Source organism: Oncorhynchus nerka, linkage group LG27, assembly GCF_034236695.1.
Source record: "Oncorhynchus nerka isolate Pitt River linkage group LG27, Oner_Uvic_2.0, whole genome shotgun sequence".
Taxonomy (NCBI): domain Eukaryota; kingdom Metazoa; phylum Chordata; class Actinopteri; order Salmoniformes; family Salmonidae; genus Oncorhynchus; species Oncorhynchus nerka.
The window spans coordinates 37,073,493-37,100,180 of record NC_088422.1 but is presented as its reverse complement, the minus strand read 5'-3'; the positions used below and the strand labels follow the sequence as shown (position 1 = coordinate 37,100,180).

General features: G+C 43.2%; 1 protein-coding gene across 1 annotated transcript in view; it reads left to right on the top strand.

Moving 5' to 3' along the window:
• Positions 1 to 26,584, top strand: part of LOC115111714 (septin-2-like) — a 52,571-nt gene extending 25,987 nt beyond the window's left edge. The window contains exons 8-12 of the mRNA XM_029638063.2: positions 14,313 to 14,414; positions 15,129 to 15,274; positions 18,584 to 18,667; positions 18,777 to 18,834; positions 24,018 to 26,584. Of these exons, the coding sequence (XP_029493923.1) occupies positions 14,313 to 14,414; positions 15,129 to 15,274; positions 18,584 to 18,667; positions 18,777 to 18,834; positions 24,018 to 24,083 (456 nt within the window). The 3' untranslated portion in view covers positions 24,084 to 26,584. The remainder of the gene's footprint in view (positions 1 to 14,312; positions 14,415 to 15,128; positions 15,275 to 18,583; positions 18,668 to 18,776; positions 18,835 to 24,017) is intronic.
• Positions 26,585 to 26,688: the final 104 nt, after the last annotated feature.

Sequence of the window (26,688 nt, the reverse complement as noted above, 5' to 3'; positions counted from 1 at the left end):
CTGTGATTGAGTTTGACACCCCTGTTTTGGACAGAGGGAAGGTGTTCCCCACTGTTAAGGTCTACCTAGCCGCTATCTCTGCCTGTCACATAGGCTTCGACAACAACACAATAGGGAAACACCCTCTGTTATGTCGTTTCATGAAGGGAGCACGTCGCTTACGCCCAGTCTCCAAGCCTTTAGCCGCATCTTGGGATCTATCTATTGTGCTTGAGGTGATTTCTCAGCAACCTTTTGAGCCGCTGGAAAGCATGGAGTTGAAATATCTCTCCTTGTAAGGGCTGATTGCCCTTACATCCATAAAGTGGTGAGTGAGCTGCACTGTAAGTACACCATTCGTGCCTACAGTTCAACCCAGGGTTATCCAAGGTAACGTTGGTACCCAATCGCGCCTTTATACCTTAGGTCAGCGGCAATTGTCTCACCTTAGAGCTTGTGGCTTTCCACCCGCCGTCCTTCCTACAGAAGAAGGGCATCTCCAGAATTTGTACCCAGTACGCGCTTTGCGTATCTACTTGGATAGAGCGAGAGCATGCTGTAAGAGTGACCAACTCTTCGTGTCTTGGGCGTCTCCATGCAAGAGTCGGCCCCTCTCTCGTCAACAGCTATCCCATTGGATAGTGGAGGCTAATTATATTGGCTTACAGTGCATTCGGATTTTGTGATGTTACAGCCTTATTCTTAATTTTTTTTTTTTTTCTCTCATCAATCAAAAAAAAACTGAAATATCACATTTACATAAGACACATCTGTATTTTTGGAGTTCCTCCCATTCTTCTTTGCAGATCCTTTCAAGCTCTGTCAGGTTGGATGGGGAGCGTTGCTGCACAGCTATTTTCAGGTCTCTCCAGAGATGTTTGATCGGGTTCAAGTCCAGGCTCTGGCTGCCACTCAAGGACATTCAGAGACTTGTCCCAAAGCCACTCATGAGTTGTCTTGGCTGTGTGCTTAGGGTTGTTGTCCTGTTGGAAAGTGAACCTTCACCCCAGTCTGAGGTCCTGAGCGCTCTGGAGCAGGTTTTCATCAAGGATCTCTCTGTACTTTGTTCAGTTCATCTTTCCCTCGATCCTGACTAGTCTCCCAGTCCCTGCCGCTGAAAAACATCCCCATAGCATGATTCTGCCACCACCATGCTTCATCGTAGGGATGGTACTGGCCAGGTGATGAGCGGTACCTGGTTTCTCTCCCGACGTGTCGCTTGGCATTCAGGCCAAAGAGTTCAGTCTTGGTTTCATCAGACCAGAGAATCTTGTTCCTCATGGTCTGAGAGTCCTTTAGGTGCCTTTTGGCAAACCCCAAGTGGGCTGTCATGTGCCTTTTACTGAGAAGTGGCTTCCATCTGGCCACTCTATCATAAAGGCCTGATCGGTGGAGTACTGCAGAGATGGTTGTCCTTCTGGAAGGTTCTCTCATCTCCACAGAGGAACCCTGGAGCTCTGTTAGAGTGACCATCGGGTCTTGGTCACCTTCCTGACTAAGGCCCTTGTTCCTCGATTGCTCAGTTTTGCCGTGCGGCCAGCTCTAGGAAGAGTCTTTGCGGTTCCTAACTTCTTCCATTTAAGAATGATGGAGGTCAGTGTGTTCTTGGGGACCTTGAATGCTGCAGAAATGTTTTGGTTCCCTTCCCCAGATCTGTGCCTCAAAACAATCCTGTCTTGTAGCTCTATGGACAATTCCTTCGACTTCGTGGCTTGGTTTTTGCTCTGACATGCACTGTCAACTGTGGGACCTTATATTTGTTTATTCATGTTTAATCAATTTACCACAGGATGATCAATGGAAACAGAATGGACAGGAGCTCCATTTTGAGTCTCATAGCAAAGGGTCTGAATACATATGTAAATAAGGTATTTCAGTTAGTTTTTTAAATTAGCAAACATTTCTAAAAAGCTATTTTTGCTTTGTCATTATGGGGTATTGTGTGTAGATTTGAGGGATAAAAAAACAAACATTTTAGAATAAGGCTGTAACGTAACAAAATGTGGAAAAAGTGAAGGGGTCTGAATACTTTCCAAATGCACTGTATATGGTGTGGCAGGTAGCCTAGCAGAGCAGGGGTTTACAGCCCCGGGGGGCCTGAAGGCTCATTCCACCAGAGGTATGGCTACCTCTTGGGCACTGTTCAAAGGCATCTCTTAACAAGAGATTTGCGAGGCAGCATGTTGGGCCACCCCTGATACTTTTGAGGTTTTACCGACTGGATCTCACTGCACCTTCATTGGTGCATATTGTCCTCGGTATCGGAGCCTCTGAGGGGTGATGCTGTTGGAGCTACCCTTGCTTCGGAGAACATGTCTGAGTTACGGGAGTGGGCCATATCCCATAAGTGACACATCGAAACAAGTATTAGAAATATAGGGTCTATGAGAATATGAGTGAGATGTGTCACTGCTTTTTCCTACTCGCAAGAGCGCAAAGAAGAGACGCATGCTTGAGAATGAGTGGCTCCCTTTATTGAGGAAAGGAGCTCACCTCATTCGCTACTCAACCTGTCTGTCTCCAACAGACTGTGTGATTGGATTATTTGAGATTGTGACCCGCCCTAAGGCATATCCCATAAGTGACGTATCTCATTCATATTCACATAGAACCGGGGTTAAGCAAGTAACCCTACGTTTCCCTGGCTGAAATTGCAGTGGTCTGGCCTCCCGGGTGGCGCAGTGGTTAAGGGCGCTGTACTGCAGCGCCAGCTGTGCCATCAGAGTCCCTGGGTTCGCGCCCAGGCTCTGTCGTAACCGGCCGCGACCGGGAGGTCCGTGGGGCGACGCACAATTGGCCTAGCGTCGCCCGGGTTAGGGAGGGCTTGGTCGGTAGGGGTGTCCTTGTCTCTTCGCGCACCAGCGACTCCTGTGGCGGGCTGGGCGCAGTGTGCGCTAGCCAAGGTGGCCAGGTGCACGGTGTTTCCTCCGGCGCATTGGTGCGGCTGGCTTCCTGGTTGGATGCGCACTGTGTTAAGAAGCAGTGCGGCTTGGTTGGGTTGTGTATCGGAGGGGTATCCAATGACTTTCAACCTTCGTCTCTCCCGAGCCCGTACGGGAGTTGTAGCGATGAGACAAGATAGTAGCTACTACAACAATTGGATACCACGAAATTGGGGAGAAAAAGGGGGAAATTCAACGAAAAAAAACACACAAAAAAAGAAAAGAAATTGCAGTGGTCTGTAACTCATAAGTACACCTGAGCAGGATATATTGGAGAGTTTTTCCTCTGTGTCTGTGACACTGCAAATCAGTGGCCTTGTGGTTAGAGTGTCTGACCTCAGATTGGACGGTTGTGAGTTCAATCCCTGGCTCACTCATACCAAAGGCTGTAAAAATGGGACCTGGTGCGTCTCTGCTTGGCACTCAGCAAGGAGATAGATTGGGGGTAAGGCCCTGCGATAGACTAGTATCCTGTCCAGGGGGTGTACTTGTACATCAAGCTGCCTCATGCTACAGGAAATAGGCTCCTGCCCATGCAAGGCTACTTACTTACTGTGACCTGGGGGGCTTTACTCATAAACTCATACTACTCTCTATATGATCAGATTTTATACAGGAGCTGGTTTAGACTGGATTTTATTGAAATAATATGATAATACATAAATCTCGCATATCCTGCATCAGCTATAATGGACATTTAGCATTTCTAGACTGATATATGAAAAAGAAAATACAATGTTTATTCAGCAATGGGTTTTAAATGATCTTGATGAGGGATGGCATGTAGTGCTAGTACACTGTACTGTATGTACTCACTAACCTGCTGTATCTGTATAGTAGAACTTGAGTTGGGTATTTGACTGCAACTGCTACTAGTAGTTTAGTACTCTGAGACGGTACATGGCCTCTATAGTTTGAAGGGAGGAAGAGGTCAGAGAGGGCTAGAGAGCTCAGGAGGAGTTCTATTCTTGCACCGAGCCAGGGGACAACCAATTGTTCAGCCCTCTCCCCTTCTCTCTCCCCCGTCCACTCCTGTTCTCACGGAAGGCAGTTTGGCCATGCAGCTGCCATATTTCACCCAGGCCACTGCCTGTGGTGCTGTCACAGCTTTCCCGTCATTGTCTCGCTCCTGTCGACTCCCCCATGAATCCTCAGTCCTCTCAGCCCTGCTGCTACTGTGTGAACTAGCTCGACTACATCCCCACAGGGATCCTGGGGGGGTCTTAACTTTTCTTGGCGCCGTTGTTTGAAGTGCTGTCACCATGAAAATGTTTAAGATTAACAGCATACATATTTAATCCAAAGATGGTAGATATGGCTTATTTGATGGATATTACTTACCAAGCCAAGTAGACAGACCGGTGCCAGGATAGGCCTAAAGTGACTAAGGGGGCAGTTGAAATCGGTGAGGGGGCACAATTGTTGGGGGTTCTTCCATTGGAATCATATTGAATTCTGCTTATCATGCTATATCACAAACATAAAGTTCGAATGCCGAGACTCTGAGACCATTGAGTGCTTTTGAAGTGACGGGTTGGCGCAAAATCTGTAGCCCATCTGCACTGTATCAGCACAATGGACAGCGCCCTACACACTAAAGCAAGGCCATTTTGGCAGTTAATATAGGCTATACGGGTAATTCACCTATTACAAACAGCCTATGTGAATACAGCTGTACACACAGCTGTCTTACCAAAACAATACAAACTAAATGCTGAAAGTAGTAGCCTAGTTATTCATGCAAACAAAAATACTGAAAAGCAGTTTGGCTTAGAATACTGACACAACTGCGAATGCGATCGAATTAATGTGAACAGAACAAAACAGCGGTAGGCTTACTAGGCCTATAAACATAGATCAGATCAATAAAGGCATTACACAATCTAGGCTAGTTACTTTAACAGTAAACAAACGTAGTAAGCACAAGGCGATTGCAAATAACTAAAACAGCCTACTACAGTGAGATGCAACAAGGTGTCTTGCCAAATAAACAGGCCTATACGCCCGCTTCAAACATGGGAAATCACGCAGCTTATGAGTTCAGAAACACGTTGCGATATGGCACTTCTGTGGATCAAATTCGACTCACCCAAGTATTCAATGAAGTAATCCCGGCCTACCATAAACATGTACGTCCAATACGTGCAGTTCTATTTACAACCGGGAAAAGCAATAGGCTACCAAGTGCCTACATTCTATTTCTATGGTTATTTATTTCTATGATGATACATACTGATATGTAGCTATACCCAAGGGTGACATTTGGGTTCTTGCATTTTAATTATATTGAATTCTGTTTTATATCACGCTATAGCACAATAAACATACACGTTTTACAACAGTGATGTGCAGAATGGCATCTTGGAACGCACAACTTGTCGATTCTTGTCACGGATGGCTATTTTCTTGTCTCCACTCAGGAAGGAGATGCGTTCTGTCTCCTAGAGATGAATGTACTTTGGTGCAAAAAGTGCAAATCAATCCCAGAACAACAGCAAAGGACCTTGTGAAGATGCTGGAGGAAACAGGTACAAATGTATCTATATCCACAGTAAAACGAGTCCTATATCGACATAACCTGAAAGGCCGCTCAGCAAGGAGCCATCAGCAAGAAGCCATAAAAAAGCCAGACTACGGGTTGCAACTGCATATGGGGACAAAGATCATACTTTTTGGAGAAATGTCCTCTGGTCTGATGAAACAAAAATAGAACTGGCCATAATGACCATCGTTATGTTTGGAGGAAAAAGGGGGAGACTTGCAAGCTGAAGAACACCATCCCAACCGTGAAGCACGGGGGTGGCAGCATCATGTTGTGGGGGTGCTTTGCTGCAGGAGGGACTGGTGCACTTCACAAAATAGATGGCATCATGAGGTAGGAAATTATGTGGATATATTGAAGCAACATCTCAAGACATCAGTCAGGAAGTTAAAGCTTGGTCGCAAATGGGTCTTCCAAATGGACAATGACCCCAAGCATACATCCAACGTTGTGGCAAAATGCCTTAAGGACAACAAAGTCAAGGTATTGGAGTGACCATCAAAAAGCCCTGACCACAATCTTATAGAAAATTTGTGGGCAGAACTGAAAAAGCATGTGCGAGCAAGGAGGCCTACAAACCTAACTCAGTTACACCAGCTCTGTCAGGAGGATTGGGCCAAAATTCAACCAACTTATTGTGGAAGCTTGTGGAAGGCTACCTGAAATGTTTGACCCAAGTTAAACCATTTGAAGGCAATGCTACCAAATACTAATTGAGTGTATGTAAACTTTTGACCCACTGGGAATGTGATGAAAGAAATAAAAGCTGAAAGAAATCATTCTCTCTACTATTATTCTGACATTTCACATTCTTAAAATAAAGTGGTGATCCTAACTGACCTAAGACAGGGAATTTCTACTAGGATTAAATGTCAGGAATTGTGAAAAACTGAGTTTAAATGTATTTGGCTAAGGTATATGTAAACTTCCGACTTCAACTGAATCTAGTACCGGAGTAATACGGAGTAGCTCAAAACATTACTAATCACAAATTACTCAAGGGATCATGATAATTTTCTGGTCAAAAAATATATTTACACCCCTATTTTGAAAGTGAGTGTGCAGCTGCTCCGTTTGCTCCATTGCTCAGGCACCTATCTTAGCATAGCAATGTACCTCAGTCTCCAGGCTCATACAGTTGCTGTGGAGTACAGTTAGCTAGTCAGCAAGCTGCTAAGTTATAGCTAGCCAGTCAGTCCTACATACACTGTAGTTGGCTTAGCCTAGCATTAGCCTCAATGATCTGGATACTAGCATTCATTGGTGCAGTTAGCCAAAGACCTTTTATTGCCTCCTCAAGGCCTGCACTGTTTCTCTTTCATCCTCTAAGCTTCTAATGGGTATTTTCCAACACAAATACTCAGTGATGATGACCTCATCCTTACTCAGCCCTCTCTGCTGTGTTTGTCCGTGTCTGTGTGGTCGTTGCCCAGTCCCTTTCCTCCCTGGGACGCAGGTGTATTTATTTTTCTGCCCTGTAGCAGTCATTGTGCCAGGGCATGCCTGCACTTCTGCAGAATTTAAAACAATAAATACACGTTTCCCTCCATGGAGAGAAAATGACTTCAACACACACATACCTCTTCAGGAGTGGATTAGGAACAGGCCTTTTACAGTGAGATAACAGCCAGTTTCCTTGCGTTTGGAACATCTTACGGTCACTGTCTGAAGTGACCTTCCCGACACCCCTTCTAAAGAAAGACATATAATTTGTTATGTTTAATAGACTAATATAAGTAATGATATTAGTTTAATAGTTTCTTATTTGATTGTAAAACTGTTCAAACTCTTTTGAAACTGTGAAACTGCACTGTGACAACCAGAACCAGACGGAGGTATTTTCATAAGCCCCTTTCAAACTCTTAAACTGATATGTTCTTTGGTGATTATAGCATATATACAGTACATTACTACATGGCTTAATTAATACTGTGTGTATTGTACTCTCCTTCACTCTCTGTGATCATAGGTTGAGGTGGGTGGTCTGTGGCTCAGTCGAGAAGGGGGGGGGTGTGTACTTTCATTCCGTTGCCTTTTTTATATTAAGCGTTAATCCCACCAGTTACCTTGGTAACTGTCTGCCCCCCTCCACTCCCATGCCCCCTGGCTGGGCAGACCCACCAGGGCCTGTCCAGTCTGCCTGGTACAGTAATTACAGGAAGGACCTCGGCTCTAATGGTCCAGTGACTAGGTCAGGAATGCCGATTTGATGTCTTTGTTTAAGTGCTCTTTCAGAACGAGTCACTCGTTGCTTCACCTCTTTCATTTCTAATCTGAAAGAAATAAGAAAGCTACTTTAGATGTGTAATGTGTGTGTGAGCCCAGTCAGTAAGAGCATGTGTGTGTGAGCCCAGTCAGTGGTAAAACAAAACAATAATCCATTTGTTGTTATTATTAATCTGTTCTATTATGTTATTATTATGTTGTTGTCAACATCATTGTGTATTGGATAGCTTTTTTACAGTGGCTCAAGAGGCTTTGGTCTGTAATGTTACATAAAGCTTATATCAAGGTTTTCCCAGCATAGACTTGGTGAGCTCTCTGGGCTCCCAATGCCTTGCCCTCCTCGCCCCGGGTCGATAAGATGCCATTCGATTGTTTTTCTCATTGAGCTTTTTCGCTTTGCATTGTTGATTTCATTAGACTTTGCTTCAGTGTATATTTCCACTTCCAAGTATTGTTCCCTGGTGGACTAGTTGTTTAGTGGGGACAAACAGTCCACAATGACAGACCTGAACAGTCTGTTTCTGCTGAGTCAGACCAGGAGCAGTGCCAGGGGGACAGACAGAGCTGTGGTCTGTAACTGATTACACAGGATAACTCCCAAATGGTACCCTATGCCCTTTATAGTGCACAACATTTGACCAGAGCCCATAGGAAATAGGGTGCCATAATGGTACTGTTTTAGCTACAAACACTTATGGTCTGTGGCCATTTGTACTCGTACTGTAGCTAGGTGTAATGTGTTGAAGTAACACTTAACCCAGCTGTGTGTTTGTGGCTGTTTTTCAACTGGTTTGTGGCTATGATAGTCATACTCCGTTATGGGTGTTTTCGTACTGTGTTTACTTTGAGGTTATGTTTATGAGTAAACCATATGAAAATATTATTGTATTGTGTTATTCGCTGGTGTAACCCCTTGTAATAAGGGGTTTGTAGTGAGAAACAGGCATATTGCTTCTGTTAGTGTGGTTGGAGGCTTACTTGACCTAAATGACTCAATGTTCCCTCTGTCCCTATATTAAATATAGAAGAGTGCTATTATTGGATGTGATGCTAAAGGAACTAAATTATTTTGTATTGTTGCATATGGGGCTCTGGTCAGAAGTAGTGCACTATATGGGGAATAGGATGCCATTTGGGACACAAGCATTGTTTTTAAACTTCTCATATCCACTGCCTCCATAATACCCCATAAAGTAAGAATGTCTCTCCCCACCCTTATCGTTTATTACCCCCAAGGGGAATCTTTCCACCTCCTCCGCCTTCACTAACACAGTCATTAGATAACACGTATCAAAACAAATTAAGCCTTCAAATCAGAGGCTCTCACTTTTCTAATTAATACTGAGGAAGAGCCCTTTGTGCCATTGTTACCAGAGACCTGACCTGCCAACTCAAACACAGCCAGAGAGAGACAGAGAGACTGAGAGAGACTGAGAGAGACTGAGAGAGAGACTAAGAGAGCGAGAGAGACTAAGAGAGCGAGAGAGACTGAGAGACTAAGAGAGAGACTGAAAGAGAGACTAAGAGAGAGAGAGACTGAGAGAGAGACAGAGAGAGACTGAGAGACTAAGAGACTAAGAGAGAGACTGAGAGAGAGACAGAGAGAGACTAAGAGACTAAGAGAGAGACTGAGAGACTAAGAGAGAGACTAAGAGAGAGAGACTAAGAGAGAGAGAGAGACTGAGAGAGAGACTGAGAGAGAGACTAAGAGAGAGACTGAGAGAGAGAGACTAAGAGAGCGAGAGAGACTGAGAGACTAAGAGAGAGACTGAGAGAGAGACTAAGAGAGCGAGAGAGACTAAGAGAGCGAGAGAGACTGAGAGACTAAGAGAGAGACTGAGAGAGAGACAGAGAGCGAGAGAGACTGAGAGACTAAGAGACTAAGAGAGAGACTGAGAGACTAAGAGAGAGACTAAGAGAGAGACAGAGAGAGACTGAGAGACAGAGAGACTAAGAGAGCGAGAGAGACTGAGAGAGACTGAGAGAGACTAAGAGAGCGAGAGAGACTGAGAGACTAAGAGAGACTGAGAGACTGAGAGACTAAAGAGAGAGACAGAGAGAGACTGAGAGACTAAGAGAGAGACAGAGAGAGACTAAGAGAGAGACAGAGAGAGACTGAGAGAGAGACTGAGAGAGAGACTGAGAGAGAGACTGAGAGAGAGACAGAGAGAGACTGAGAGAGACAGAGAGACTGAGAGACAGAGAGACTAAGAGAGCGAGAGAGACTGAGAGAGACTGAGAGACAGAGAGACTAAGAGAGCGAGAGAGACAGAGAGAGACTGAGAGAGACTAAGAGAGCGAGAGAGACTGAGAGACTAAGAGAGCGAGAGAGACTGAGAGACTAAGAGAGCGAGAGAGACAGAGAGAGACTGAGAGAGAGAGACTAAGAGAGAGACTAAGAGAGAGACTAAGAGAGAGACTAAGAGAGAGACTGAGAGAGAGACTGAGAGAGACTGAGAGACAGAGAGACTAAGAGAGCGAGAGAGACTGAGAGACTAAGAGAGCGAGAGAGAGAGACCGAGAGAGACTAAGAGAGCGAGAGAGACTGAGAGACTAAGAGAGCGAGAGAGACTGAGAGACTAAGAGAGAGAGACTGAGAGACTAAGAGAGCGAGAGAGACAGAGAGAGACTGAGAGACTAAGAGAGAGAGACTGAGAGACTAAGAGAGCGAGGCGGAGGGTCAAAAAATGGACCCCCTATTCCCTTTCTCTCTGCCAATTACAGCACAGAACTGTAATCAGCAGGCTAGCTGGACAGAAAGAGGCTGGTGTAAGAGCATGGTCAAGATTTTGTGTCATTGGCCTACACACAATATCCCATATTGTCAAAGTGGAAATATGTTTTTAGGGATTTTTATAAATGAATTAAAAATGAAAAGCTGAAATGTCTTTAGTAAAGATGTATTCAATCCCGTTGTTATGGCAAGCCTTAATAAGTTCAGGAGTACAAATTTGCTAAACAAGTCACATAATAAGTTGCATGGACTGACTTGTGTGCAATAATAGTGTTTAACATGATTGTTTTATCACTATCTGTACCCCACGTATACAATTATCTGTAAGGTCCCTCAGACAAGCAATGAATTTCAAACACAGATTCAACCACAAAGACCAGGTAGGTTTTCCCAATGCTTTGCAGATAAGGGCACCGATTTGCTAGATGAGTTTAAAAAAAAAAGCAGACATTGAATATCCAGTTGAGCATGGTATATCAATACACCCAGTCACTACAAAGATACAGCATCCTTCCTAACTCAGTTGCCGGAGAGCAAGGAAACCGCTCAGGGATTTCACCATTAGGCCAATGGTGACCTTAAAACTGTTAGAGTTTAATGGCTGTGATGGGAGAAAACTGAGGATGGATCAACAATATTGTAGTTACACCACAATACTAACCTAAATGAAAAGAAGGAAGGTTGTACAGAATACAAATATTACAAAACATGCATCCTGTTTGCAATAAGGCACTAAGAAAGCAAATAAGTAAAACTGCAAAAAATGTGGCAGAAATGTACTTTATGTCCTGAATACAAAGTGTTACATTTGGGGCAAATCCAACACAATGTGTCACTGAGTACCACTCTTCATGTTTTCAAGCATGGTGGTGGCTGCATCATGTTATGTGTATGCGTGTCATTGGCAAGGACTAGGGAGTTTATTGGGATAAATGGAAATGGAGCTAACAACAGGCAAGATCCTAGAGGAAAACCTGGTTCAGTCTGTTTTCAAATTCACCTTTCAGCAGGACAATAACCTAAATCAATAGTCCAGATATACACTGGAGTTGTTACCAAGATAACATTGATTGTTCCTGAGTGGCCTAATTACAGTTTTGACTTATATTGGCTTGAAAATCTATGGCAAGACTTTAAAATGGCTGAAAATAGCAATGATCAACAACCAACTTGACAGAGCTTGGAACATTAAAAAAAAAAAAGTAGTGTACAATCCAGGTGTGCAAAGCTGTAATCGCTGCCAAATGTGATTCTAACATGTATTGACTCAGGGGTGTGCATACTTATGTAAATGAGATCTTTTTGTCTTTTATTTTCAATACATTTGCTAAAATTTCTAAAAATATGTTTTCACTTTGTCATTATGGGGTACTGTGTGTAGATGGATGAGAAAATATTGAATCAATTTTGAATTCAGGCTGTAACACAACAAAATGTGGAATAAGTGAAGGGGTATGAATGCTTTTGAAGGCACTGTTACATATATTAATTTTTTATTGTTGGACATGAAAGACTGTAATAACACCAGCAAATCAGTTCCAAGTGATTTTATTTGAGGCAATATGTTCCAAAGTATTCCCACACATAATAGAGAGAGATAGACAAAACATGAGGAACACCTCCCTAATATTGAGTTGCACCCCCTTTTGCCCTCAGAACTGCCTCATTTTGTCAGGGCATGGACTTGAAAGCGTTCCAAAGGGTTGGTGGCCTATGTTGACTCCAATGCTTCTCACAGTTGTCAAGTTGGCTGGATGTCCTATGGGTGGTGGACCTTTCTTGATACACGCCGGAAACTGTTGAGCATGAAAAACCCAGCAGCGTTGCAGTTCTTGTCACACTCAAACCGGTGCGCCTGACACATACCACCACACCCCGTTCAAAGGCACTTCAATCTGTTGTCGTGCCCATTCACCCTCTGAATGACACACATACATAATCCATAGCTCAACTGTCTCAAGGCTTAAAACTCCTTCTTTAACCTCTCCTTCCCTTCATCTACACTGATTGAAGTGGATTTAACAGGTGACATCAATAAGGGATCATAGCTTTCACCTGGTCAGTCTGTCATGGAAAGAGCAGGTGTTCCTAATGTTTTGTGCACTCAGTTTATGTGATCGTATACAAACGTAAGCAAGGTTTGAAATTGCTATGTTTTAGCCAAATTTTATTTCTGTTTGGGCTTCTTGCAGTCATTTTGCGTCTACAAATGACTTGGAATTATGTTCCGGACCCCTGACAATCTGCTTAAGAAAAATCTAGTTGATGATCCCTGCTTTAATGTGTTAAGATATATAAATAGGATAAAAAACTAGATTTGACATGGCATCGGTTGTGTGTGTTCTATTTGTCCAATTTAGACAGATTTAGACTAGGCAGTGGTATGAACACCTATCACTGCTGAAGCTAGTGATTACAGGTGTGGTTGGTTAAGTCAGGCTGCTGTAATTAGATGGTAGTGTAAATTCCAGGTAAATAGTTATTAGGTAAAGCAGGTTGGGAAACATGTCCAAACACCTATTGAGTGGTTGGATTCCATGACTTAACATTCTGTTTTTAGGTGAATTTCTAACTTGAGATGCGATTCCAGCCCTCTCGTAATTCTCCCACTGATATCGCTTCTCATCCTTGTGTTATGATAGTTAGTTGTTGAGTGTATTGTTTGTCATATCTGTGGTTGTGCAGGATGCTACTTCTGTATCCCTCCTGTCTCTGATACATTCAAAAACATGTTTTTCTGCATGTTTCTTCATTTTCCTCATAGCTGTGGATTTACACAACCAGTTTTGTTTGTTACTTTTTTCCTGCTGTTGTCTAATCCTTTTTTTTGCCCCTCTGTGTCATGTTCCTCAACTCCCAGTCCTATCCAACCAAACTGATACTTGTCTGTTCTGTGTGGGAACTTGCATGTGTGTGCGATGGGGAGAGGGTCTGGTCCTGTGCCACGCTCTCCTCCGGGTCCCGTAAGTCTGTTTGCTTTCAGATGTGGTCCTTAACAATACCCTCCACTCCCCACACAGACCCTATCACACACACTCTGCTCTGAGCGTGCTGAGAAAACAACCCACAGCCATAACAGGAGCTGGAACAGTGGCCTGCTCTATAGGAAAAATGTGCTCTCACATCCTGGACTCCTGCCTCTCCCCATACCGTCCTTTATAGATTACATGAAAGTCCCCAAAAATGTCAGGAAAACAACACTTTATGCAACACTCATGCATTGCTAATTCAATTTTGCTCTTGAGAAAACAGAGAAAAATACACCTTTTGATTTATAAAATAATAAATATCTCCATCTGTCCCCTAGATACTGGTGAAGGAAGGCCTTTGTGTTGTTGCTTCACCACTGGGGGTTGAACAAAGGAGAGGGGATAAGTTTTCTTATGACTGTTAGACACCCCCCCCTGCTCCTCCGGGGTAAGTGGGTAAAACTAGAAGTAACAAGAGGGAGAGAGAAATGGCATGTCCAGAATCCCACTCCTGTCATGGAGGCTGGGCCATGTCTGAAACAGTGACACAGAAGAGAGGAGAGCGAGAACAGAGGGAGGAGAGGCCTGACTAACAGACAGCAGTGACAGTCTCATTATGTTGCAGAGGGAGCATGTTCTTGTCCTACTGTAGGATTGATTGTCTCTCAGCCCAACATGACAGCCATCCAAAACTGCAAGGTTCAGATGAGAGGGATTGCTGCTGGGCTGGGGGGAGCGGCTCCGGCCTCCGGGTACAGGTTTCCCTTAGGCACAGATTGCAACACTGACCTTAGATCAACGCCTAGGGACAAGTTATTCCTCTGGGAAGCGGATGGGGATTGACCTGAGGAAATGTGAGAGGTCATAAGTTCACAGCGGGGTTAAGACTGTATTGATCCTGTGTGTTTCTGTATTGGTAGATCCTAGATGAGATTGCAGAGCATGGCATCAGGATCTACCAACTGCCAGACGCTGACTCAGATGAGGATGAGGAGTTCAAGGAGCAGACACGAATACTGAAGGTACGACACACACAGAAAGTCTGCGTCCCAAATGGCACACTACTCCCTATATAATGCACTACTTTTGACCAGAGTTCTAAGAGCCCTAGTCAAAAGAAAGTAGTGCACTATAAAGGGAATAGGGTGACATTTGGGACGTAAAAATACTAACACCAACTAAGAAAGAGAAAGAAACTCGGGGAGAAACACCATTACTGAATGAGACTGGGAGTGACGTAGAACCACTTATGTCATTTTTCTCTTAACCACTGGGTTTTAGAATGGGTGAGAATCATACTATTGAAACTGACCCGTTGATCTTTTGAATGGGCTTTATGTTAAACGTAAATGATCTGGTCATTTTTACTTACTCTGGTACGTACAGAGTGTCTGTGGGTTTTTGCTCCTCCCTTGTACTTGATTGATGAATTAAGGTCACTGATTAGCAAAGAACCTGGTTATCGAGGTCTTAATTGAAAGGAAAAAACTAAAAGCAGCAGACACTAGGCCATCCATGGAATGAGTTGGACACCCCTGCTCTAGTAGATTCCACTCATCTTCAATAACCATCATTCTCCTATTCTCTTCTCCACCTCTCTCTCCTTCCCTGATCCCTCTCTCTGCATCCCTCTGTTTTCACACTCCTCCCACTCTGTATCCTCTTTCTATCCCCTTGTTTTCCTTGCCCTTGCATCCATGTCTCTCTACTCCTCCCCCTCTGTCTCCCTCTCGCAGGCGAGCATTCCATTTTCTGTGATTGGTTCAAACCAGCTGATTGAGGTGAAAGGAAAGAAGATCAGAGGCCGTCTCTACCCCTGGGGGGTCGTAGAGGTGGAGAACCCCGAGCACAACGACTTCCTCAAATTACGCACCATGCTTGTGTAAGTCACCATGACAATGCAATGCATACCCCTTCAAACATTCAACCTCCAGCTGCGTACCCCCTCTAGCACTAGGGTCAGTGCACTCTCAAATGTTGTTTTTTTGCCATCATTGTAAGCATGCCACACACACTATACAATACATTTATTAAACATACGAATGAGTGTGAGTTTTGTTACGACACGTCTCTTGGGAAATGACTAAGAGCTCTTATAGGACCAGGGCACAAATAATAATATAATAATAATCAATCATTTTGCTCTTTATTTAACCATCTTACATATAAAACCTTATTGTCTGTGCCTGTATTTAGTTTTCATGCTAGTGAGGGCCGAGAATCCACTCTCACATAGGTACGTGGTTGTAAAGGGCATCAGTGTCTTAACAGTGCAATTTGCCAAAGCAGGGTACTCTGAGCGCAGCCCAATCCAGAAATCTGGCAGTGGCTTCTGATTAAATTCAATTTTCACAGAACCGCTTCTTGCAATTTCGATGAGGGTCTCTTGTTCAGATATCGGTAAGTGTACTGGAGGCAGGGCATGAAAGGGATAACAAATCCAGTTGTTTGTGTCATCCATTTTGGAAATGTACCTGCGTAATTGCGCACCCAACTCACTCCGGTGCTTTGCTATATCACATTTGACATTGTCTGTAAGTTTGAGTTCATTTGCATACAAATCATACAATGATGGAAAGAGCTGTGTGTTGTCCTTGTTAATGCAGACAGAGAAGAGCTCCAACTACTTAATCATAGCCTCAATTTTGTCCCACACATTGAATATAGTTGAGTCCCTGTAATCCTAGATTCACATCATTCAGGCGAGAAAAAACATCACTCAGATAGGCCAGTCGTGTGAGAAACTCGTCATAATGCAAGCGGTCAGACAAGTGAAAATTATGGTCAGTAAAGAAAACTTTAAGCTCCTGTCAAAACTTTGCCCCTTGATAACCAGCGGACTTTTCTGTATGTTGTAAAAGCATTACATAGTCGCTGCCCATATCATTGCATAGTGCAGAAAATACACAATAGTTCAGGGGCCTTGTTTTAACAAGGTGAACCATTTTCACTGTAGTGTCCGAAACATCTTTCAAGCTGTCAGGCATTCCCTTGGCAGCAAGAGCCTCTCGGTGAATTCTGCTGTGTACCCAAGTGGCATCGGGAGTAACTGCTTGCGCGCGCGTTACCACTCCACTGGCTTTTGCGCCGTCAGTACAGTTACTAACACATCTTGACCACCAAAGTCCATTTGATGTCACAAAGCTGTCCAGTACTTAAAAAATATCCTCTCCTGGTTTCCAGAAGAAGTTTTCCTTAATTGACCTCCCAGCGTTCAATTCTCGGGCCGACTCTTTTCTCTGTATATATCAATGATGTTGCTCTTGCTGCGGGCGATTCCCTGATCCACCTCTACGCAGATGACACCAATTCTGTATACTTCTGGCCCTTCCTTGGACACTGTGCTATCTAACCTCCAAACGAGCTTCAATGCCATACAACACTCCTTCCGTGGCCTCCAACTGCTCTTAAACGCTAGTAAAACCAAATGCACGCTTTTCAACCGTTCGCTGCCTGCACCAGCACGCCCGACTAGCATCACCACCCTGGATGGTTCCGACCTAGAATATGTGGACATCTATAAGTACCTAGGTGTCTGGCTAGACTGCAAACTCTCCTTCCAGACTCATATCAAACATCTCCAATCCAAAATCAAATCTAGAGTCGGCTTTCTATTTCGCAACAAAGCCGCCTCCACTCACGCCGCAAAACTTACCCTAGTAAAACTGACTATCCTACCGATCCTCGACTTCGGCGATGTCATCTACAAAATAGCTTCCAACACTCTACTCAGCAAACTGGATGCAGTTTATCACAGTGCCATCCGTTTTGTTACTAAAGCACCTTATACCACCCACCACTGCGACCTGTATGCTTTAGTCGGCTGGCCCTCGTTACATGTTCGTCGCCAGACCCACTGGCTCCAGGTCATCTACAAGTCTATGCTAGGTAACGCTCCGCCTTATCTCAGTTCACTGGTCACGATGGCAACACCCACCCGTAGCACGCGCTCCAGCAGGTGTATCTCACTGATAATCCCTAAAGCCAAAACCTATTTTGGCCGCCTTTCCTTCCAGTTCTCTGCTGCCTGTGACTGGAACGAATTGCAAAAATCTCTGAAGTTGGAGTCTTTTCTCTCCCTCACCAACTTTAAACATCTGCTATCTGAGCAGCTAACCGATCGCTGCAGCTGTACATAGTCCATCAGTATATAGCCCACCCAATTTACCTACCTCATCCCCATACTGTTTTTATTTTATTTACTTTTCTGCTCTTTTGCACACCAGTATCTCTACCTGCACATGTTCACCTGATCATTTATCACTCCAGTGTTAATCTGCTAAATTGTAATTATTCACTCCTATTGCCTATTTATTGCCTACCTCTTCATTCCTTTTGCACACAATGTCTGTTGACTCATCTAGCTGTAACGCATAGAATTCACTGGCTTGTATGTGAAGCAGTAATTGTTTTCGAAACATCTCCTGCCATGTCACTGATACGTCGTGAAACAGTGTTGTTTGATGAAGACATTGTCTGTATAGTTTTCTTGGCCTTTTCCCCCAACATTGTTCCAGCCATATCCATGGCAGCAGGAAGAATTAAGTCCTCCACAATAGTATGGGGCTTGCCTGTCTTAGCCACTCGGTACCATCATATCATATACAGATGTATACATCATATGTAGCTCTCATCTTATTTGTGCCTCTCCGATGGTCTAACATCCCTGTCGGTTGTTCGGGGCTTTTCCGGGTAAGGAGGCAGTAGCTCTTCGGCTGCATCAGATTCACAACTGTCAGTGTCCATGCTAGCTGGGCTAACAACAAATGTAGAATTACTGATGCTAGCATTGGATGTACTCGTGGAAGCAGAACAACTTGTGTTGTCGACAGGTGCAGGTGTAGTACTGTAAAACGAGGCTACTCAGGCGAGAAAAAAACCTCACCCAAATGTATAGCCCTGTTGGAAAATGTACAGGTTTGAAAATGTGGAGGAAAACAAATGTGAATCACATTTTTATTTGGCGTACCCCTCCCTGATTTAGAGTAAATGTAAAAGTAATCTATGCATGCTCTTATGCTCTTACTTATGTTGGATATGTATTACTATACTGCCACTTAGTGGTTGAACAGAGAACTTCAAGTCTGTCCATCTGTTGCACAGTGTAGTAGTCTAGTCTAGTGGGTTTTATGGGGGTTTGCACAAGCCAAATTGTGATATTGAAATGTGTGATGGTTGTGTGTGTTTCCAGCACCCACATGCAGGACCTCCAGGAGGTCACTCAGGACCTGCACTACGAGAACTTCCGTTCAGAGAGACTGAAGAGACCTGGCAGGTCAGTCTCCTATCTGCAGTGTTTCTCTCTCTCACACACACTCTGTCTGGGCTGATAATACTCTAACATATTACAGTAGTTAATATGTTCCCTTAAACATTCCCTACAGAGCTGTGGAGGAGGATATGATGGACAAAGACCAGATTCTCCTGCAGAAGGAGGCTGAGGTGAGTAGCTACTGCAGCACTGGATGCTCTCATAGGGTTAACTAGGTCCTAGGATGCTCTCATAGGGTTAACTAGGTCCTAGGATGCTCTCATAGGGTTAACTAGGTCCTAGGATGCTCTCATAGGGTTAACTAGGTCCTAGGATGCTCTCATAGGGTTAACTAGGTCCTAGGATGCTCTCATAGGGTTAACTGGGTCCTAGGATGCTCTCATAGGGTTAACTGGGTCCTAGGATGCTCTCATAGGGTTAACTAGGTCCTAGGATGCTTTCATAGGGTTAACTAGGTCCTAGGATGCTCTCATAGGGTTAACTAGGTCCTAGGTAATAAATGAATGGGGTAAGTTGAGCCACGGGACAGGGTACGTTAAGCCGCCTACAAATGTATGTACTGAATAAAATATTACCTCTACCTTTTTAAAACCATGTCTATCTTAATTTACAAACAAAATTCAACACAATCACAATCGCTTTTTTGTCTTTTAACCATTTTAAGCATATTTTCAACAGGCTTAACACCTAACACTTTGTACTTTTTTAAACACAGGTCCTGTTTTTACTTCATATCCCAGAGATAATGCCATGCATTATACCCAGGAAGAACACACTTCAATTTGCTCAACTTACCCCATGGCCATTGGCTCAACTTACCCCAAGGCAAACATTTTGACTATAGTAGCACACACAGCTACAAGGATGCACTTTCATGCTAGGTTTATGACCTCATATTGAAGATTATAGAGACCCCAAATTATGTATAGAACCATCTTTAAATTATCTACTTTGGTTTAGATACAAGCATCATGAAAACTTTAACACAATACATTCATTTGACTTGGTAAAAATCTGTTTTTGGACCTTACTTGCTTATAATTTCTTCCATGTGGTAATCTTCGTTCACAGACTCCGTGAAATGATGTCCTCTACTTAAATATTTGGTCAATGATACATTTTGTGGCCTCCCGGGTGGCGCAGTGGTTAATTGCGCTGTACTGCAGCGCCAGCTGTGCCACCAGAGACCCTGGGTTCGCGCCCAGGCTCTGCCGCGACCGGGAGGTCACCTAGCGTCGTCCGGGTTATTGTCCTTTTTATTTTCACCTTTATTTAACCAGGTAGGCAAGTTGAGAACAAGTTCTCATTTACAATTGCGACCTGGCCAAGATAAAGCAAAGCAGTTCGACAGATACAATGACAGAGTTACACATGGAGTAAAACAAACATACAGTCAATAATACAGTATAAACAAGTCTATATACAATGTGAGCAAATGAGGTGAGAAGGGAGGTAAAGGCAAAAAAGGCCATGGTGGCAAAGTAAATACAATATAGCAAGTAAAACACTGGAATGGTAGTTTTGCAATGGAAGAAAGTGCAAAGTAAAAATAAAAATAATTGGGTGCAAAGGAGCAAAATAAATTAATTAATTAAATACAGTTGGGAAAGAGGTAGTTGTTTGGGCTAAATTATAGGTGGGCTATGTACAGGTGCAGTAATCTGTAAGATGCTCTGACAGTTGGTGCTTAAAGCTAGTGAGGGAGATAAGTGTTTCCAGTTTCAGAGATTTTTGTAGTTCGTTCCAGTCATTGGCAGCAGAGAACTGGAAGGAGAGGCGGCCAAAGAAAGAATTGGTTTTGGGGGTGACTAGAGAGATATACCTGCTGGAGCGTGTGCTACAGGTGGGAGATGCTATGGTGACCAGCGAGCTGAGATAAGGGGGGACTTTACCTAGCAGGGTCTTGTAGATGACATGGAGCCAGTGGGTTTGGCGACGAGTATGAAGCGAGGGCCAGCCAACGAGAGCGTACAGGTCGCAATGGTGGATTAGTATATGGGGCTTTGGTGACAAAACGGATTGCACTGTGATAGACTGCATCCAATTTGTTGAGTAGGGTATTGGAGGCTATTTTGTAAATGACATCGCCAAAGTCGAGGATTGGTAGGATGGTCAGTTTTACAAGGGTATGTTTGGCAGCATGAGTGAAGGATGCTTTGTTGCGAAATAGGAAGCCAATTCTAGATTTAACTTTGGATTGGAGATGTTTGATATGGGTCTGGAAGGAGAGTTTACAGTCTAACCAGACACCTAAGTATTTGTAGTTGTCCACGTATTCTAAGTCAGAGCCGTCCAGAGTAGTGATGTTGGACAGGCGGGTAGGTGCAGGTAGCGATCGGTTGAAGAGCATGCATTTACTTTTACTTGTATTTAAGAGCAATTGGAGGCCACGGAAGGAGAGTTGTATGGCATTGAAGCTTGCCTGGAGGGTTGTTAACACAGTGTCCAAAGAAGGGCCGGAAGTATACAGAATGGTGTCGTCTGCGTAGAGGTGGATCAGAGACTCACCAGCAGCAAGAGCGACCTCATTGATGTATACAGAGAAGAGAGTCGGTCTGAGAATTGAACCCTGTGGCACCCCCATAGAGACTGCCAGAGGTCTGGACAGCAGACCCTCCGATTTGACACACTGAACTCTGTCAGAGAAGTAGTTGGTGAACCAGGCGAGGCAATCATTTGAGAAACCAAGGCTGTCGAGTCTGCCGATGAGGATGTGGTGATTGACAGAGTCGAAAGCCTTGGCCAGATCAATGAATACGGCTGCACAGTAATGTTTCTTATCGATGGCGGTTAAGATATCGTTTAGGACCTTGAGCGTGGCTGAGGTGCACCCATGACCAGCTCTGAAACCAGATTGCATAGCAGAGAAGGTATGGTGAGATTCGAAATGGTCGGTAATCTGTTTGTTGACTTGGCTTTCGAAGTCCTTAGAAAGGCATGGTAGGATAGATATCGGTCTGTAGCAGTTTGGGTCAAGAGTGTCCCCCCCTTTGAAGAGGGGGATGACCGCAGCTGCTTTCCAATCTTTGGAATCTCAGACGACACGAAAGAGAGGTTGAACAGGCTAGTAATAGGGGTGGCAACAATTTCGGCAGATAATTTTAGAAAGAAAGGGTCCAGATTATCTAGCCCGGCTGATTTGTTAGGGGTCCAGATATTTCAGCTCTTTCAGAACATCAGCTGAATGGATTTGGGAGAAGGAGAAATGGGGAAGGCTTGGGCGAGTTGCTGTTGGGGGTGCAGTGCTGTTGACCGGGGTAGGAGTAGCCAGGTGGAAAGCATGGCCAGCCGTAGGAAAATGCTTATTGAAATTCTCAATTATGGTGGATTTATCAGTGGTGACAGTGTTTCCTATCTTCAGTGCAGTGGGCAGCTGGGGGAGGTGTTCTTATTCTCCATGGACTTTACAGTGTCCCAGAACTTTTTTGAATTAGTGTTGCAGGAAGCAAATTTCTGCTTGAAAAAGCTACCCTTGGCTTTTCTAACTGCCTGTGTATAACGGTTTCTAGCTTCCCTGAACAGCTGCATATCACGGGGGCTGTTCGATGCTAATGCAGAACGCCATAGGATGTTTTTGTGTTGGTTAAGGGCAGTCAGGTCTGGGGAGAACCAAGGGCTATATCTGTTCCTGGTTCTAAATTTCTTGAATGGGGCATGTTTATTTAAGATGGTTAGGAAGGCATTTTTTAAAATATCCAGGCATCCTCTACTGACGGGATGAGATCAATATCCTTCCAGGATACCCCGGCCAGGTCGATTAGAAAGGCCTTTGCTGTTGTTCTGGGATTGATTTACACCTTTCGCACCAAAGTACGTTCATCTCTATGCGGTATGACGGCTCAGGTGTTTATACTTACATACTATTGTTTGTGCAGATGAACGTGGTACTTTCAGCTGTTTGAAAATTGCTCCCAAGGATGAACCAGACTTGTGGAGAGGTCTAAAAAAAAAAAAAAAGAGAGAGATCTTGGCTGATTTCTTTTGATTTTCCCATGATGTCAAACAGAGGCACTGGGTTTGAAGGTACACCTTGAAATACATCCACAGGTAAACCTCCAATTGATTCAAATGATGTGAATTAGCCTATCAGAAGCTTCTGAAGCCATGACATCATTTTCTGGAATTTTCCAAGCTGCTTAAAGGCACAGTCAACGTAAACTTCTGACCCAACTGGAATTGCGATACAGTGAAATAATCTGTCTGTAAACAATTGTTGGAAAAATTACTTGTGTCATGCACAACTTGCCAAAACTATAGTTCGTTAACAAGAAATTGTGGAGTGGTTGAAAAACGAGTTTTAATGACTCCAACCTAAGTGTATGTAAACTTCTGACTTCAACTGTATATGTAGCCTGGCAAAAGTAAACCCAGCACAGGACACAAACTAATTTGGGGTTGTTTGTTCTGTTGAATTGTAAGTTTAAAATAGGATAATGTAGGAGACAAATCACCGCAAGGGGGGGGGGGGGTCACCATAAAGTAAAGTTCAGTCTAAATCACAATCAAGTGAAATACATCTGTTAGTAATGTGCATAAAAAACCATCTGAATACAATAAGTACAAAGTACAATGCATAAACGGTAGTGGCTCTGTTTTAAACACAATGTCCACATGATACCCTAACCCCAAATGGAACAGATTCTCATCTCACCCATTCAGCACCTTCAAATAATGTTATCAACTCCACAATATGGTTCTGAGAGCACTGGTATACAGCTAGCAAGAATCTACACTATGTGTTCAAGGTTTATGTTCAATAACTGATGTTAAGAGGTTTTCAGTCAAACAGCCTAATATTCTTTAGAGATTTGGCACATTGTTTGCTGAATTCTGAAGACCCTGAAAGTGTTTGCACTTGTAGTGGTGTAGTTTTTAACACTAGTACCAAATTAGGGATGTAACCCTATAAGCTGAGTCACAGACCCACATTCCTGTAGAAAAGCAGCTTGGGATACCAGATCAGTTTAGCAAAGTGTTACATTTGATCGCATTCCTTCAGTTTGCAACACACAGAGTTCTATAAAGTACAAACCTGGTTTGATGTAGATTTAAATATGAAAGTAAATCTATTATTCAGTCACACGCCCCTACCCAACTGTGAAAATGAGTTGGAGTCCATTTTACCCCGATTGAGTGAAGTCAAATGTTCCACTTGAAGTCTTATCCACAACCACTAGATGGATATATTTTCTATTGTGTAAAAAAAAAATTTTTTACATTAAGGCTCTCAAAAAGTTACGTGGCTCATTGTATTATCTTTTTACAATGGATACAATTTGTCGTGTTTGGAATGACTGATAGTCTCTGGTATTTGTTTCACTCAACTGTCTGTTTCCTTCTCTTCTCTCTGTAGCTGAGGCGTATGCAGCAGATGATTTCCCAGATGCAGGCGCAGATGAAGATGAAGGGAGACGAGTGAAAATAGAGGGATTGAAAGAGGGAGTTTGGGAAGAGATGAGAGGAGCCCCACACCCCTCAACCCCACTGTGTGTCTGCATCTCCATCATGGACGTTCTGCTGGACACACACATCACTCTGTATCTCTCAGTGTGTCAGTCAATCAATCAAGCAATCAACCACCCAATTGGATGTTCCCCTCTCTAACATAATTGTAATTATAAAATCTTCAATTTGGCCTCTATTTTACCATGGTACTGAGATCCACTGATCTGTAAGTCTCAGTATTGTTTTGGGAACTGTTACTCCCGTTGTAACACGTTTCATACTATGGTATGTTTGTCTGGAGTGTTATCCTTTATTGTGTAATGTTATGATATGGGTTATGATATAATGTTAAGGCATACTGTAAAGACAGAAATTCCATGTTCTCCCAATAGGTGACTAAAGATGATGTCCATGTGTTTTCATCCGCACTAGTATTCTGTCTCATGTACAATGTAGATCTTGCATTGCCAACAGTACTAATATCTCATTGGTTAGACAACAATAAGACTTCAGTGTTTACAGAATGTTTGGGGAATGTTTTGTGTAATTTAAAGTGGCTATCAGCAGTTGAAACAATAGCAAAGCTTTCACCCCACTGTTGTTACGGTTAAAAGCTGGGGGGAAGGACTGGAGAAATGTGACCACTCAAATTCAAAGACAGAGTTATGGATGCAAGGACTGACCATCCATTATATCAAAATGATAGTTTTAACCATGTTTTTAGGCTATACAGTGTTTGTTTACAAATACTTTGTTTACAACCATTGGAGTCAAAAATATTATATTTTGATTTCTGTTTGGGTATGACAGTTGTGCTTTGCTCATGAGGCTTTTGTAAGTTATATTCTTCAAGAATCAATAGGTACATATAATTAATTTATAAATCCAAAAATGATGGTAGCAACTGCTGATTGCCGCTTTAAAGGAAGGTTTGTTGAGAGCTGGATGTTTTGTTTTTACCATTTGCAACCTGTCTTTGCTTTCACATTTGGAGCACAGCTGAGGACTCAGTCCAAGCTGTAGGTGTAGTAATAATAGTGTCCCTCGGGTGGCGCTGTAGTCTATGTTCAACAGCACAACACATGGAAAATAACTATAAGGGTAATAATATATAAGGGTAATACAGGCTTGTGTGGAAGTATCCCACAGTCTCACATTTTATTTTAAACTTGATCACTTTTGCTCTATATTATGAAAGATTTATGTAACTTAACTTTGTCTGTGCCTCTGTTGTATTGGATGGAGACCAGTGCAGGCTGGTGGAAGGAACTATAGGGGGACGGGCTCATTGTAATGGCTGGAATGGCGGAATGAAATAAATGGAACGAAGTCAATGTGGTTTCCATATGTTTAATGTGTTTGCCATTCCAGCCATTACAATGAGTCTGTTTTCCTATAGCTCCTCCCACCAGCCTCCACTGATGGAGACGGTTTGCATTGGTCTCTCTGGGTCAGTCTCCTCAGACGAGGTTTTACTGAGCTGAATTCCTCACCATGTAATCTTATAAGTCACGTATCAACAGCAGAAGGCTGTTGGTTGTGTCGTCATTATACAGAGAATGGGAATACAGGAATGCTCTGAAGTGACTTGATAGCTAAAATATGTATGCATCATGTGGGTGGACGTACTGTCTAGAATAAATGTTGGTGCATTCAAGATGCAACTGATGAAATGCTTGTTAAGTGATCATGTTAATTCAAGTGTTTTCAAACCATGCACAACCGTGTGTTGGTTAATATACTTTTTTTTATCGCCTAAGACTTGCACTACAAAACCTTACATCACCCTTTGTCTTTAATAGCTACATTATATTATGAGCAGTCTTAGTATAGATGTGTGTTTTTGTTTATTTGGTCATGTTCTTTTGGGTTTTCCTAAAGGGGGTCTTCATTTTATCACAATGATTTACTGTATGCACAGACATACTGACATCTTCTGATATTGGCTAGCTCCATGGAACTTACAGTATTGAACACAATTGCATTTTCTGAATTCCTAACTATATTCTGATTCACCATGTCTGCCAGCCCACTCTAGGCTGCTGACTGTTATACAGTGAACACACTAACGCCTCTCAATGTGTCCTTCGTGTTTAAGAGCGTTATCGTCAGTCAGTGTGTCATTGTCTATGTAACTTGTTTCTTTCTGCCTAGTTGATCAACAGATTTGTACCTTTGAACCCTGGAGGCATTAACCCAGCGTTTCCCAAACTCGGTCCTGGGGACCCCAAGAGGTGCATATTTAGTTGTTTGCCCAAGCACTACACAGCTGATTCAAATAATGAACTCGTCAAGCTTTAATTATTTGAATCAGCTGTGTAATGCTAGGGGGAAAAAACAAAACGTGTACTCCTTAAGGTCCCTAGGACTTAATTTGGGAAACACTAATTAACCTAACTGTGCTTGAAACGTTTTTTTAGTAGTGTCTCAACTTTTGTACTCCATTTTCAGAAATACAGTTTCCATAGAAACACACTTGTTGTCAGTGTGCTTTGTTTACAGGTCATAGGTATGATGTGCATTTGAGTGGCCATGTAGAAAAACAAAGGCAATGGGATTGAATGGAGAAGAAGGTTTCT